The following is a 15,651-nucleotide window of genomic DNA, read 5'->3' as shown; positions in this document are numbered from 1 at the left end:
TTATCATTAGTATTAGCCAGTAAAACGTTGTCCAGCAACGTATAACTTACCTCATGTCCTCAGAATCGTCATCTTTTGAGAGACATGACAAAATCCAAATTAAGAAACATCTAAGCCCTTGTTTGACAACCATTATCCAAGAACTATTTTTTCTACACTCTCATTTTTAATCATATATTCATACAATAAAATATTCTGCATGTAAATAAAAAGCTTTTTCCTTCTTTTTAACCACACATTCTCCAAAAATTCACCATTAAATACCTATTTTATCAAATAATGGCCATCAAACAGCGCATTATTCTTTGATTATCAGGCCATGTTTGATATAGACCCAATACTGAATAGGATTAGACCGCACAAGATTTAGTGTGCCTAGTACTATTAGATCCACCCAACCAAATGTGCCTTAATTCTTTCATTTTTGGGGTGGAATGAAATTCCAGCTCGCATAAGACTAATCCAAATGTTTTAGCATCAACATTCAATCCAACTTTAGAAGACTAATGAATCTGCAAATCTTACAACGAAAACATGAAGAGGAGTCTAAATAAGAAATAATTTAAATAAGTAATTAATGTACAGTACTTGAGAAATTTATTCTTGCTGGGTACAACAGGGGCAATATACACGATACAGCCCATTTTTGTAAGTGAACCTAAGCATCTATAATCCTTATTTCAGAACAGAAGTCAAGGAAATACTTTACAAAGTGCCTGGTCCCAGGCTCTGAGAAGCTTGTTCATTCAACCAGACTTGTGACCTAACCTCATAAAATGTCGTTCGTGTTTTGCTGCAGCAGCCTTGTCAGCAGCTTCCCATTTCAATTCCCTTTTTGCACGTCTGCCAACCATTTCTTTAGCAGTCTCTTTCTTTTTAGGCTGACGAGATGGACCAGCACCTGTATCCTGGAAGTTCGGCCTATGCATTGGTCTTGCTTCTTGCCAACCACCCCGAACATATCCATTATCTCCCCATCTCCAGTTACCGATGCGGAGACTTGAGGAACTGCCATAGTATACATTGTCTAGATCTTCTTCTTCATCCTCGTAATAATAATAATAATCTTCCACATTCACATCCACATGCACCTCCTCTAGATCCACCACAATCAAAGGCTTAAACCATGAGGCTCCTAGAAGAAGGCATACACTCTCCTCAATCATATCATTGTGAACGCTGCTCAAATTCGAATGATTATGTAAGATGAAGATTAAAAAAGAAACATGAAAGGCACAATATTCAAGCTCTTACATCCTGCATTCTAAAAAAGGCCATCCCTCTTCCAAGTAATTTCAAAATTTTCTTTTAACAAAATTATTAATTCTAATCCCAAAACACTTATTATTATTCATCTATGCTTTGATTATAATATGTCAGAACGATATTCATCTATATTTTACAAATTCAACTATTCATCATCTGTCATTAGATGTCACTCTGAAACATAGCAACCACTAAAATCTGTATAAACCTGTTCCCAATTAATTACTCACTTTTTTCCTTGTTTATCTTAGATACTTGTTACATATCCAAGTTTCAGTTTTATCAGTCATCAATTGCATTACATCCAATTATAAACAGTAAATTATGGTTTGAGAAGATCACGTAACCATGTTTAATGCCAACAGCTGCTCCAAAAAAAGATCATAGTACAAATCAAAGGGATTTAATTTTTCTCAACCAGCACAAATACCTAAAATAATTTATGCCAACAGCTGCTCCATTACAATAACCACACAAACATATAATTCACTAATTAGTCAATTAAAGGATGAAGATTGTCATAGGAATTTTAGCCCAGCTCAGAAAAAACATCTGGACATTGAGATAAGAGCTGAAATACCTTCCATCAAGTGAGCGATGGATATTCATAAACTCAAATGGATTTTTACACTGAGGGCACAATGGTTCCTCCTTGTAAGAGGCCCACCGCAGGATGCATGTTACACTGAACAAAAAATATCAAGCAACTTAAATTAAAATCCTAAGGACCCGATATCCACTGTCAATTAGATATTCCAAAAAAATGCACTGATTTGCAAACCAAATAAGCTTCTAACTAGAATCGATAAAAACGATCCATCCAAAATATTTAATTGATCGAAATATAGTAACTACCTATTAGATGGTTATATTCCTAAACATATTAAAAACATTCTTCTCCAAATATGCCAACGTTGCTAGACAAATATGCAAGAAAACTGTTTTCTTAATTATATGAAGCAATCAAAGTTTTTGTACTCTTTACTATAGTCTCAAATGAATGAACATGGAAAATCATTGTAAATGAACTGAACATACATAATTATTGCATTTCATAAATGAAGTAGGACGTGTAGTTTTCAACAAAGTAACAGACAGAGAGGCAGGCTCAAAATACAAAACACAGAAGAAACAGACGAAACATATTCAGTCATGTACAGACCAACAACCAGATATGGGAATTAAAATGGTGATTGGTGAGCCACTGCTAAAGTCAATAGACTGATTAGCTCCGATGGAGGTTGCCTTTATTTTGTGGGACCAGGGGTTATAAAACAATTGGGAAGGTTCTGACTTAGATATGTCTCTAACTAGAAAATGTATAAAAGGACTGAACATTTGTCCTATTAGTCGTACAGTATCAACTAACGTGTCTAACATAAACTTCATTAGCATCGGAAAACACAAGTATTTCAAGAATGCAGGTAAATATACAGGAGATTTGGACAAACCAGTAGGCATGCTTGCAACCTTTTGTCAGAGCTGTTTCCTGAAGAGCTACCTCATCCAAACATATTGCACAGACCCCGTGATGATTAGTGCTGTTAATATTGTTAGTCTCATACCCCACTAGGTGAATTTCCTCTAGTGCTGCTGTACAATCCCCTTTAACTTCACTCTGAAATTGCAGATTCAATTCAATCAATTCACAAGATCAATCCAATTATCTACTGCATTGCATTAATATAATGATTTATAGAGTAGAAAGGAAAATGCCCAAAAAAAGTGAAGGAACTTCTATAAGTTTAACAGACACTGACAGCTAGTAATTAATGGACATTAATACTGCTAGAAAATATCAATTTTGTATTTCTAGAATACTATTCAATTAAAATATGTCTATATAGGACGCTGAGCAGCGCTCAATATCCAATCTCTGGATTCATATTGATCATTTTTAGCCATATACTCGATCAGACGGTCTCCTACATGTTGATCACTCACTTGAACCACATCAAGAAAACCGAGATTAGATACTCCAAAACAGAGACTAATCAACTAACAAAAGTCTATAGGAAAACATATCTACAAACGAGAAATAGAAACAGAAAATCAAGTCCCCATTCGCCTATTCTCGCATTTCAAATATTAATATAAAATTACTAATCTTCATTTGATCTCAGTTGAAATATGATGAAGCAAAAACAGATCTCATCAATCAAATTAGAATAACAGCTTTTTCCCACAATTCATGCGATGAAAAAAATGTAGGGGGAAAAAAATTGACTCCAATTTCAGTATTAATAAAACTGCAAAACAAAATTTTCCAGATTTCTTCTCTCCATTTACCTGAAATACCCAAAAAAGGGCGTTAAAAATTAAAAACGAATAAAGTGAAAAGCTCATTCTGGATCGAGAGATCTCGAACACCATTGATGAGTTGCTGATCAAACATTTCAACTGCTGCGGACATGATAATTTTTTTGAACGTATAAAGCAAAAATCTAAACTTTAACTATGAATTATATACAGAATTTTGGTTAATTTACAGTTGTTATATAAAAAATGAACAAATGTAATTAGAGAAAGAGAGATTCTGGAGAATTATGCTGATTCCATAGGAAAAACAGCGGGGTAATATGGATCACATAAAGCGCGAAGTGTATGCCACGTGCGGAAAATTTATTTACAGATGAAGCCAGATTAAAAACGTAGACTTTGATCAAATTTGTCGACAATTATGGGCTATAATTTAGATTAAAATTAGATTATTTTTTTTAGGAAGCAGAGACTGAGCCCTCGTTTGAGCCACATTATTTTTTAAAATGTATTTTTAAATAGTATATTGATAAATAATATGGATTTAAAAAATAAGTCAAAATTTTGAATTTGCATGTGATATTATGTTATTGAAGAATGTGTGATTAAAATTATGTCAAATCACTGTTAAAGAATGTAATTTTAAAACAATGTGGGTCAAACATGGTTTAGTTTTTTTTTTTTTTTTTTTTTGCTGAAAAAGAAAATAACGACCATTTACTTTAATAATTATATCTAGTGTTTTCATCGAGGGATGGGTATGGATCGGTTCGACCCAATAATGCTATAAGGTAACTATAGAAGTTCTACACTTAATTTATATGCAGTGATGATCAATCAATATGTTCTAGTTCCCATGTGGTTTATTATTATTTTTTTTCAAATATATAGATGGGTGTGTCGATAAAATTGTTCTTAATATCAAGATACTGATCGATTTTTCTATGTGATCGATGGATCAAATCCAATCGAAATTGATTTGCTATAATTCGGCGCAATCTAATTGTTTTGATAGCTCGAGAAAAATCGTCAAGTCTAAATTGTTTATGAAATTTAATTAGTTCAATTTCATGCCTTTATTTTGGGCAATGAAAGTGGTGATTATTTTAAACACAGATTAATTTATGTAAAGCAACTTATTAATGACTAATTTTAAGAATTGTCTCATGCTTAATTAAATTTTAACTGAAATCAAAGAGAAATACCTGATCAATATGATTACAGTGAAAATATATGGAAAGTCAGTAAGTCATTTGGAAAAATTCCAATTAGCTTGCCTTTCAATTTTCATAGATTTTGACCTAATAAAAGGATTATTAGAATTGTAGAAAAGCAATTGTTTGGTAAAGCTTATTTTATATTTTAAGTTAATCAAACTTTATTTTTGATTGAACACATTTCACTGACTCATAACTTTTATTTAATTTTTAATCACAAATTTTTTCAAAATCTATCAACTTATAATTTCAAAGAACTTTGTAAAACGAGGTGTAAATATTCTATTTCCACATCGAAATATGTCTCTTCACACAAAAAAATTGTGTTGGACAATATTATCCTTAAGCGAAACCTAAGGATGAAAAAGAAGTAAAGGTTTTAAGCTTCTTTTATGCAAAACGTAATTTTAATAGTAGCAGCCTGTTTGGCAAAGTTTCAGAAAAGTCAAAATATATTTCTGAGATTAAGAAGTTACTTTTGAAATTATTGAGATAATTTTCTAAAATTGGTTTTTTTTTTTTCTTTTTAAGCTACAAGAGTCTTTGGAAGAAGCTGATTTAAAATCACTTTGTAATGAAACTCTTTTACGCAAGTTGAATTTCAATTAAATTGGCCCTAAGTTACTTTTTAAAACAAAAAAGTAAGTTAAGCAAAAAAAACAAAAACAAAAACAAAAACAAAAAATAGGGTCTTTTAAGAGAAAATTAAGGTTAGACCAGTCAACGATGTAAATAGCATGGTTTTGAGTTCGAACCATCAAGTAAAGTACACTTCATTTAAATTTGTGGAACAAAATCCTAAGTTGATGGAAACAATCAATATAGACGCTAAAAATGCATGTGATTTGCGCAACTCAAATTGGGCATTAAGTGATTCGATAGTTTCAATCTTCAATTTTAATGTTCATATAACCTCATGATACAGATTCACAAATTTAAATAATTCGATAATCTCACTTTTATCCTTATGTAAAAGTTACTTTAAAAAATAAAAATAAAAATAAAAATAAATAAATAAATAAATAAACATTTGTTACTAGCTTCTGAAATCAAAAAGTTACTTTGGGCCCATAAGATAATCTTCTGAAAATTCTTTTCCAGATACATGAAATTTTAAAACAAGTTGACTTCAAGATGACTTTCTCTTGAAGTTATTACACAAAGTAGAAGTTTGACCAAATTACTTTTTACTAATAAAAAGTAAGTTAAACCGGAGAAAATAAAAGTTACATCCATCGGACTATTTAGATAGCATAGTTTTAAGTCATAACCATCAAGATTGTGAGCCCCCAACTTATTTAAATTTATGAATTATGCAAATGAAAAAATTGCATGTAATTTTTATAGCTTAAAGTTGGGCGTTAAGTGATTTGACAATTTTACCCTTTAATTTAAAATCAAGTGAAAATCGTGTAATTTAAATGTCCATATCGCCTCATGTTTCAGATTCAAATATGACATATTTAAATAAGTGAAGGACGCATAACCTCACTTTTAAAGATTTGGATCCAGAAACACACTGATTAAAAAGTTAGGATCCCAACTATAATCTTCCCTAGATCAACTCTGCCTATCTCGCCGAGCAAATTTTGGTATAAATACAGTCATATCTATCCAATCTTGCTATCACTGTAGTGAGAGATGGCAAGGGACAGCTGTATGGCACGAGTGACGGCGGGGGTTGCAGTCGGCGGTGCCGTCGGCGGCGCTGTTGGTAAGTGTCTTAAACCCTAACTGAATTAGTTTCCGTGTTTTTCCTTTAATTTTGTCTATTATAAACCTTTTCTAAAATATTCTCAGACAATTGTTTAATTATCTAACTTGTGATCCAAAAGAAGGTTTCTGATTGTATATTTATGCTTTGAATTTGCAACTAGGATACTGATAGTGTAAGGACGAGTTACAAGTTTGAAGTGGAAGTACAACATTTGCTCCAGATATTGTACTCTGTTCTGTCATTGTTGGTAACAGTTAGAAAAATTAACTTTTTGACAGTAATTTGAGTATAATACTGGTAAGAATAATGACGTATTTGGTTGGAAGGATTGCATTGCACTGCAATGGATTAGAAAAGAAAAAGAAGCTAAAATCTTGTTTCCTATGCTGCGAGGTCCTATTCGTTCAGAAAGTTTCATACACAATTGTCTAGTTGAAACTGAAAAGGAGCTTTCTGATTGTATTTTCATGCTTTGATTTAGCAACTAGGAAACTTATAGTGCAAGGACAGGTACAAGCTTTGAAGCGAAAAGTACAACATTTGCTACGTAGAGATTGTACCTTGATCTTACATGGTTAAGAATCCGACCGAGGAGCAGTAAAATAAACATTTTGACTGTAGGTAAAATATTCATTTAAGTGAAATGATGATGTTATGTAGTGTAATCAAATACGATACCTTCGTTTTCCATTTAATTAATAAAATTTTTTTAATTTTCATTTACAAGAAAATTTGTGCTTGTTTTTAAGTCTCTTGGTCATCAAATCTTGGATATTGCTAGAACTAGTTTAAGATTATTGGCAGTTATTAATAGAGGGAATCTATTTGATGCACGTGTTTATATGCAGGAGCTGTTTATGGAACTTATGAGGCTATTAGATACAAGGTAAAGTTTATGACTTCCTAAAGCTTTAAATTATGTGTTAATGCTTTTGTATGGAGTTATCTTTTTGTCATTTTGAATTTCTAACTATTGGTTGAATTGTGAATTTACATTAGCATAAACTACACGGCATACCGTACTTGTAAAATACGAGAAATATGGAAGAAACTCCTACAATGATTTCTGACAGCAAACTGTTCCATACCTATTAAAGGATTATCTCAAAGATATACAATTTTTGGTTGTATGATCATCTTGTTCTTTTTGGTCATGAATATAATGATGAATGCCGCAAGCAATTAAGAATTTGAGTGTATCGTGCACTATGTTGCTCGGACTCGGGTACTAGTGTTGGAGACAGGTAAATATCTAGGAGTTGGATCATTTTTCTTCTAATACCTCTGACTTGGGGTACCCGTGTCCAAATTTTGGATCATTTTTAGCTGTATCTCAGATTTTAGAAGAGAAAGGATCTGACCAGTAGATATATAATGTATCCGTACCTGAGCCGAGCAACATAGCTAGTTTAATAACTCCGCATTTTATGATCTCGTCATAATTTTACCAATGATCAGAAGTAACTTGCCTGCTTGCAATTTTGCAAAACTTGAGTGTGGAGTTGCATTTAGATGGATTTTTTTATAAGAATTGAAAAGAGGATGACACCTAAATGCCTCAAACTCAACTATTTAAAGACCTGAATTCCGCCAACTCAAGGTTGAACAAATCCATCGGCCCTGTGAAAGAGGACTTTTGAGTAATTCGAGTAATATAATCATTAATATAGTTAACCAATAATCCTATTTAAAATAGTTGGGCTTTTTCATAAACAACTTTATTTACTATACTACTTTAGTTTATCAGTTCTTTGTTGGGCACTTCTTGTTTCGTCCCTCCATCATCATTGTTGTCTATGTCAAATATTCTAAGAACACATTCATCATTTGACAATTGTTTCTCGAGATATCTTAGGCTTGTGAGTGCATGTTTAAGGTCTTTGTTGTAAAGAATAATAAAATCTGAAAGTTTGGACGTTTATCCTACTATATCTCGATATCTAGTTGGGACTTCTATGTAATTTTGTTTTTACCTTCTGAAAATGCAGGTACCAGGCCTTCTAAAAATAAGGTATATTGGAAAAACAACACTGGGGAGCGCTGCTGTTTTCGGTCTTTTCTTGGGAGCTGGAAGCTTGATACACTGTGGGAAATCTTATTAGGTTTTTTCATCTAAGTTCTTCAATAAGTAAAATTTTTGCTGCTTTTGAGAAATAGATGACCTAAATGATTTTCCCAAGAGTGTTACGCATATAATTGTTTGAGTGGAATCAGGATAGTTTCTGCAATAGTTAAACAAGTTCTTGTGAACATAACTTTGATTTCTTCCCCCTTTTGAGCTACAATATGACTGCAGTGTACTGGAATCTTTGAGTCGTAATTGATTTTGCGATATTTTGAGGTGGTTCTTGGTCAAGCTACTTGCTTTAACACTTAAATAAACTAATTACGGTTTCCATGCAAAAAGTTTTCAAATTCAATGGGCTATATTGTTGGTATTAACAGTCCCAATAATCTGAAGAAAAATACAGAAATATAAAATAACACAAGGATTTTTTCGCCTGAAGGCTTGGATGTTCACCCAAAAGGACTACGTCACCACGTTGGGCTTCCACGAAAGTGGTTAACGCTCTAATCCACTAGAAACCTGCAATAGAGTATCAGTACAAGGTTTACAAACTATATATCTAAAAAGATCAGCCCTTAGACCCTATTTTTTTTCCTCACAGATCGAACAAACAGATTACACCAAGTAATCGAGTCTCATTGTTCAACCAAGAACAAATATAATCTCTACACCAAGTTCACGAACTAGATCTCACCAAGAACATTTGATGATTCAGAGATTAAAATAAAAAATTAGAGGTTTTTCGAGAGAGAAAATTACAGAGAGCAAAAATGAAACGATAACCCTAGAAGTCTCTCGAATGACGATAAGTGAAAAGTCTAGGGCCAAGTATAATGAAAAGTCATTTGCATCCAACGGTTCGGCCGACTTCACTTGACACCATCTGATCCATCCAGTTAAAACAAACTAAAATCGCATTTGGAGGAAACACGACTCTGCTCAAGTGGGGGCAAACCGGGTCACAAAACAACTTAGGCTCAAGTGTTGGGTTCCATCATTGGGCCTGCAGGTGTTAAACATTTTATTTAATATATATATCAAAGTATTGATTTTTGTGAATAATTCTTTTTCTCACAAGATAAAGAACTTAAGAGATCTATAAATTTATGAGTTCGACTTTAAAAATTTCAATTGCAAATATAAAGGAAGCATGGGAAGTCTAGATTGATTGGGGACTCGAAGAGAGGCTATTATTGAGAGGTTGCTTTGTGAAAAATGTGCTGCAATTTAGCCTATGTTCAGCTCATGTTAATGAATTGTTTATGAACATTCAAATTACTTTTTATTCCCTTGTGGGATCTACGATTATTATTTACTTATCCACAATTTGTTTTTATTTATTTATTTATAATTTAAACGATTTGTAAGCACTTCAAAACATGTGCATAAATTGTGGAGTATAATCAAAATGTTTAAGTAACGAACTCAATGAAACTTGTTTATGCATCATGCATATTTTAGTGAAGATGTCTTTTATAGCATGTTTAGTTGTGTTTAAAAGTTCTTTAAAAATTGAGACAAGACTTGGTTTCTGATTGTAATTATGGAGGTGTCTCTTATAGCATGATTAGTTGTGTTCAAAAGTTATTTAAAATTTGACACAAGACTTAATTTCTGATTATAATTATGAAGGTAAAGTCGATGCTCCTCCCATTTGTAATTTAATTCTATATCACCTCACTTGAATTTAGCTGATGTTTTGAAACCCAAAAAGAAATTGATGGGACATTCTAAAAAGGTAAGTTTTGTAAGTTAAATCAACGAAGCAATTTAAAAATAAGTTCGGCTTTTAAGCATTGTGATTTCAGTTGAGCTTAGTATTGTACATCAAACAAGAACAGAGTCTCCTCAATTTTCATGATTACACTGAAGCACTACCAACCTACTGTGAAACGAGACATCAAATTTCAAACTCAATGTCATATAATCAAGAAGGCATATTAAGTTTAGGATCTACTAGTTTGATGGAAAGGAAAGTGAGAGATCAATTGACTGTGATATTCCAAAACAAATAAACAAGAACAAACTTTCTAATCTAGACCAATTATAACATTACAAGTAATTCTGCATATAGATGGTTAGAGGCATCAAGAAGATGCGAATCAACATTTGACTGTCGCTGAGAATGCAATCCTGCAATGTTGTTACAGCTTGGTGGTGAATTGTATAGTACTAGATGCTTATCATATGCCTTTGAGGTTTGAAATTAGCTCAGTCGACTTCAAAACCCATGTTTGCTTAATGTACCAAGTAACAAAAAATAGAGAGGATCACTCATACATGACAATCATCTTCTTCCTTCAAAGTAAATTCAACGGACTCGTGCTCCCATGCAAAAGGAGAGGCAGGTGGAGAATCCCAACACGTTGGAGAACGTGGAGGAGATTTCCACCATGACGAAGAGTTCAACCAATCTTCATTTATTTCCTTTAGTTCTGCTAGGCTACTGAAATCGGGATCGATCTAACCACAAAAATAAGCAAAATGTTTAGTCAAGATTTGTCCATCCTCATTTTACATATAGTTTGAGAAAGAACTGAATGTAAAATATTCCCACCTTTGCCAATCTTGGCACTGGACCTGCAGAATCTGGACAAAGGAAACTACATGAATTAGACATCATAAAACTAATACTTCCATGATGAACATTTTTAGGTTTCCAAGCAACTATTTCCTCATGATACCTCCATTATACATGAAGTAGAAACCTTCGAAAACAGATATCTAAGTAAATTTAGAAATGAGTTAAATACAATTATTGGTCAAGCTTTATGAAAATAGTTCTTTCTTGTTCATGTCAGGTTAATTTGAGCTTTAGAATTTAAAATGTCATTAAGAAGAATTCACGGCATAGTGGAGTAGGTCGTTTTTAAGTTCATGCCACTAATATTTCCAAGTTTAAGTTCAAAGCCGACAAGGAATTCCAATAACACTTGGTAGAGCTTTTGAAAAGCTAAAAGTTACTTCTAAAACTAAGAAACTGCTTTTGAACATATTCACATAATTTTTTGGAAGTGTTCTAGTTAGAAGAACTTTTAGAGATAGTTGACTTATGATAACTTCTTCGAAAATCTCTTATATAAGAAGTAGAAACAAAAGCAGAAGTCCTACCAAACAAGTTCTTAATATATAAACTATAGATGGAGCTATGACACAATCAAACATAAGAAAGCAAAATGTGGAATTCAATCATTAACTTTTAGTTTTTCATATTTGAACTATACTAGCTCATTTCAAGCATTCATACTAAAACATTGCCCAATTGTGGAACATAATGAATTATACGAATGTGATGGCATCGTGTTTACAAATTTGAAAAACTTACCATGTCCAGGAAGAACGATATCCCAAAAGTGACGTTCCACAGATGCTTTCTCTGCCTCAATGCATTTGTTGTGATCATGCAAAAACCCCTCTTCTGCGATATTAAGATTCGCGTTTACACTCTTCGTCTTTGAGGATTCTTCAGCCTCAATAACATGATTGTGTAAAGATCCTTCCTCTAAAACATTATGTTTCTTAGTTTGTGAATTCTTTTTCTTCAATGATGCCTCAGGATGAAGGAATGACTTATTTGTAATGTCGTTAAGAGCTCTACGACTTTCAAGTGCTGCTCCACCCTTCTCAGAAATCGGCTTGGAACTCCTTGATTTACCATGAACCACTGCCTCTACAAAGAAAAATTAACTCACTTTCTTCACAAACTCGAGGTTACTAGCATGTTTATCTTAACTTTAAAAAAAGTATGCTAACTTTCTCTTGACAGTAACTCTTCAAAGAAATTTTTTTTTACTGAAATCCAGAAAAGAACTATACTCAAAGACCTCCAACATGTTTGGGCAAAAATATTTAAAAAAGTAACTCTTAAGCTTAGCCAAACATGCTCTAGGTGCCAAGGAGAGTTTAAACAGTTCTAAGTATCAACTTGACCAAATGCATTACATGAGGGAGCATAAACACCAATTTGATAGCCTAGATAGTCTCAGTATCGGTCAGACCGAACAATCCACTTAGAAATTCTAAAAATTGGAAAGACAAATCATTACAAGATGGATAAGTTTTATACTTTTGCGTTGGATGGTCGAATTCTCATCTTGGATGAACAGTGGCTTCTGAGTTAGAGGTTTTTCCATGTTTCTCTTTCACGAACTAATATTACACTATCTGCAGCAAAAAATTGGGAGATTAGCCACAACTCCAAACACAAGGGCAAATCAATTACACACTTTTGAAAGGCAATGTTATCGAAAAATCTAATTTGCTAGGAAAGAAATTTGAAATAAATATATATTAGAATTTAGAAGTGTAAAAAAATTTATGGTTGCAAAGAGAAATGCGAACCCTTCAAATTTCTTATATCAAGTAAAAGAACCCTAATCGCACACTCAAATACTGCTATGGTTATCCAAAATCCTGTATTTTTTTTACAATATTCCCTCAAAATTTTCCACATTTCAATGTTAAAATCATCTTAATTATTTACTGTAACCTCCAAGAAACCCAGAAGCAGGATAATGAAGAATCAATCTCTTCTACAAATATGTTCAAACAATTACAATAGAATCAAGATAAAAAAGGTATTGAAGTTATCAAAAGCAAAGAAAAAATCGCAATGCATAGTGAAACATACATCAAGAACTACTTAATGTTTACCTTCTTGATGTTGAACAGATCGACCAAAATATCACTGCTGCGGGAGAGAGAAAGAGCGCCGTTTAGGCGCATATACTGTAATTTAAAATACAGGGCCTGTTTTGACGGGCCAGTCTGCCTTGTTTGGCCCATCTTAAGATTATACGGGCTAGTTACATAGATGGGCGTTATGCCACTACAAAAGCCCATCAAATTTCTTTAAAGGTCCATTGATTGGAGTGAATTCTTTGAAAACTGTTATATTCGAAGAATTCGTTTTCTACTTTGACTGTTTGATACGAAAGTGAAAATTGAGTTCGAATTTTAAGATACTAACACTTCAAATATGTTTTTTGTCAATTCCATTGAAGATGCATTTCTATGGTTTTGGTGGTTTTTTATTTTCCAACTTATACGAAATTTGTTTGTCTTTTCTATTTTTACAATCAAACGGATCCTAAATAAAAATGAAAGGTTGCTTGTTTGGCTAAGTTTTTAAGTACTTATCTGCGATGAACCAAAACAGATTTATCAAAATCGAAGCACTGATGCATCCATTTTCAACTCAAGAATTGTACTTTTGTTGTTCATTTTTTTTTTCCTTTCTTCATTAAGATAATCACATTTCAAAAAATTAAAAAAAAAAAAAAAAAAGGTATTGTAGCCTTTTAGCCATCTTTTCCTTTGTCATCAATCACTTGAAGTTGCTAGTGTGGACGATCATCTTTATCAATTACTACATATTTGGTACGTTGGACTGAATATGGTTAAAAATAGTTGTTTACACTTCACATAATCAAAAGAAGAGTCGATAATCTTCTTTATGAGTTACCGCATATTGTGTACGTTAGACGAAACATGATTAAAGAAGAGTAGAACAAAAGGACGGTTAATCACCTTTATCATTTTTATTACTTTCCACATTCAAAATCTAACAATTGAAATCCATCAAATCCGTGCATTTTGCCTCCTCATTTTCATAAATATTTGGCTCATACATTTAGAAGGATCCGTAATTATTACAGAATTATTCATCACTTAATTTCTATCTATTTATTCATCTTCTCCACTAATAAAGCCTTTTTTCTTAATGTAACCCTACAAAAATGAAAAATATTCCATATATCTTTAAAAGTTCATTCTTTCAAATTAAAAACAAATAAATTTCTGCGTTATTCTTATACAAATATGCGTTCTAAATTGCTCCTTAATTCCATTTCCTTTTCCTTTTATTGTAAATTATTAATTGTAATCCATATACTGTTTTCTTGATTGTTCTATTTATGACTGAAATAATGGACATAAAAAACCTGAAAAATCCTTATTTCCCACAAAAAGAACGGTTCAAGAATCTTGAGTTTTATGTTTCAATTCTGTCATTTGTATATGAAAGTTGAAGGGAAATTCAGCATCTATGACCATATATCATTTCATTGCAAAATCTTTAAAGTTTTCCACATAAACTTCATCCACTCGAGTAAAAATGGTTTTCTTATGCATTTCTTGTTCTGTCTCTCCAATGGTTTTCTTATGCATTTCTTGTTCTGTCCTTCAATAGTTTTCAGTGTCACTGATGCCAAATTTCGAAGAAAATCAGTGATTTATAGAACAATCTACGTTGATCCATCGGGTTTAGGTAATGTCGAAACCATTCAATCAGCCATTAACTCGGTACTTTCAAACGACAATAGATGGATCTTATATCTTCAAATCTGGTGTTTACAGGTAATGTAGATTAGATATAGAACTTTTCTTTACGGTTAGCCATTCATCTTTAGTTTGGAAAAATCATGATTCTATCGCTGCAAGTGCAACTTTTACTTCTGATGCAGACAATATTATTGTCAAAAGCACGACTTTCAAAGTAAGAAATGTGGACTCAACAGTGTAATGTGTTGGGAATCTACTTATACATGTATAGCGGAAAATTAAAATTATTTCAATTCTCACCGAGAATTTCTTTGTATTTAGATAGAAATCGTGATAAAGATTGTAACTTTGAAGAGTTCTACAAACTTTTCTTTTCGTTCCAACAATTTTGATTCGCCACCCACAGCTGTCTAATTGTCCAACCTCCAACGGTGATCCATACAGAGAAAAAGATTGCAACTACCAGGGTTCCCTCCTCTTGTGCTAGCAAGAATAATTATGAGAATGAAAAACACGTGGATTGAAAACCCTAGCCTTGTATTTATATAAGCTCAAATGGGTCTGACTCGGTCCGGTCCAATATTTAATTAAACCATTTAATTAAATTCGGTCTGTGAATTAATTAATCTAATTAATTAATTCGGACCTATAAATAACCAACACAATTAATTAATTTATCTAACGATTATTAAATTAATTAATTGATAAATTGCAATCTTCCAATTCTCTTTTGTGTACGACCTATCAGGTTCCCGATCACTATGTCTAACGACGTGGAATATTATTTTGATCTAATCAAAATTGATAAATTAAAACACCCTTTTAATTTATCGTCAATTCAC

General features: G+C 32.5%; 3 protein-coding genes across 5 annotated transcripts; 1 reads left to right on the top strand and 2 right to left on the bottom strand.

Moving 5' to 3' along the window:
* Positions 1–541: 541 nt before the first annotated feature.
* Positions 542–3,877, bottom strand: LOC111369963. Of its 2 annotated transcripts, XM_022991699.1 has the most exons (4): positions 3,556–3,873; positions 2,718–2,884; positions 1,847–1,951; positions 542–1,179 (listed from the first exon to the last, which is right to left on the bottom strand). In XM_022991699.1, the coding sequence occupies exons 1-4, from the start codon at positions 3,637–3,639 to the stop codon at positions 747–749; spliced, it is 789 nt and encodes a 262-aa protein (XP_022847467.1). In that variant the 5' UTR covers positions 3,640–3,873; the 3' UTR covers positions 542–746. The 2 variants fall into 2 exon arrangements, with proteins under 2 accessions (XP_022847467.1, XP_022847468.1); XM_022991700.1 differs by lacking the exon at positions 1,847–1,951 and having other exon boundaries at positions 3,556–3,877.
* A 2,348-nt stretch (positions 3,878–6,225) lies between these two features.
* Positions 6,226–8,815, top strand: LOC111369962 (reactive oxygen species modulator 1-like). Its single transcript, XM_022991698.1, has 3 exons — positions 6,226–6,456; positions 7,308–7,345; positions 8,448–8,815. Exons 1-3 carry the CDS (start codon positions 6,384–6,386, stop codon positions 8,559–8,561), a joined length of 225 nt encoding a protein of 74 aa, XP_022847466.1. The 5' UTR covers positions 6,226–6,383; the 3' UTR covers positions 8,562–8,815.
* Positions 8,816–10,315: 1,500 nt separating this feature from the next.
* LOC111369961 (protein PATRONUS 2) lies at positions 10,316–13,236 on the bottom strand. Of its 2 annotated transcripts, none has more exons than XM_022991696.1 (5): positions 13,181–13,236; positions 12,594–12,691; positions 11,853–12,197; positions 11,085–11,116; positions 10,316–10,990 (listed from the first exon to the last, which is right to left on the bottom strand). In XM_022991696.1, exons 2-5 carry the CDS (start codon positions 12,658–12,660, stop codon positions 10,802–10,804), a joined length of 633 nt encoding a protein of 210 aa, XP_022847464.1. In that variant the 5' UTR covers positions 12,661–12,691; positions 13,181–13,236; the 3' UTR covers positions 10,316–10,801. The 2 variants fall into 2 exon arrangements, with proteins under 2 accessions (XP_022847464.1, XP_022847465.1); XM_022991697.1 differs by having other exon boundaries at positions 11,853–12,191.
* Between the last annotated feature and the right edge of the window lie 2,415 nt (positions 13,237–15,651).

This window comes from Olea europaea, chromosome 20 (assembly GCF_002742605.1).
Source record: "Olea europaea var. sylvestris chromosome 20, O_europaea_v1, whole genome shotgun sequence".
NCBI lineage: Eukaryota > Viridiplantae > Streptophyta > Magnoliopsida > Lamiales > Oleaceae > Olea > Olea europaea.
Note: the sequence above shows the minus strand (reverse complement) of the source record. Positions and strands in the feature narration are given on the sequence as shown.

Coding starts and splice junctions, on each gene's coding strand:
- LOC111369963 (XM_022991699.1), bottom strand. CDS start 3,639: ATGGTGTTCGAGATCTCTCGATCCAGAATGAGCTTTTCACTTTATTCG. Junction 2,885..3,555: donor CCCTTTTTTGGGTATTTCAG/GTAAATGGAGAG, acceptor CTGCAATTTCAG/AGTGAAGTTAAAGGGGATTG. Junction 1,952..2,717: donor GGTTGCAAGCATGCCTACTG/GTTTGTCCAAAT, acceptor TTTTTTGTTCAG/TGTAACATGCATCCTGCGGT.
- LOC111369962 (XM_022991698.1), top strand. CDS start 6,384: ATGGCAAGGGACAGCTGTATGGCACGAGTGACGGCGGGGGTTGCAGTC. Junction 6,457..7,307: donor TGCCGTCGGCGGCGCTGTTG/GTAAGTGTCTTA, acceptor GTTTATATGCAG/GAGCTGTTTATGGAACTTAT. Junction 7,346..8,447: donor ATGAGGCTATTAGATACAAG/GTAAAGTTTATG, acceptor CTGAAAATGCAG/GTACCAGGCCTTCTAAAAAT.
- LOC111369961 (XM_022991696.1), bottom strand. CDS start 12,660: ATGGAAAAACCTCTAACTCAGAAGCCACTGTTCATCCAAGATGAGAAT. Junction 12,198..12,593: donor TTCGACCATCCAACGCAAAA/GTATAAAACTTA, acceptor TTTTCTTTGTAG/AGGCAGTGGTTCATGGTAAA. Junction 11,117..11,852: donor TATCGTTCTTCCTGGACATG/GTAAGTTTTTCA, acceptor TCCTTTGTCCAG/ATTCTGCAGGTCCAGTGCCA.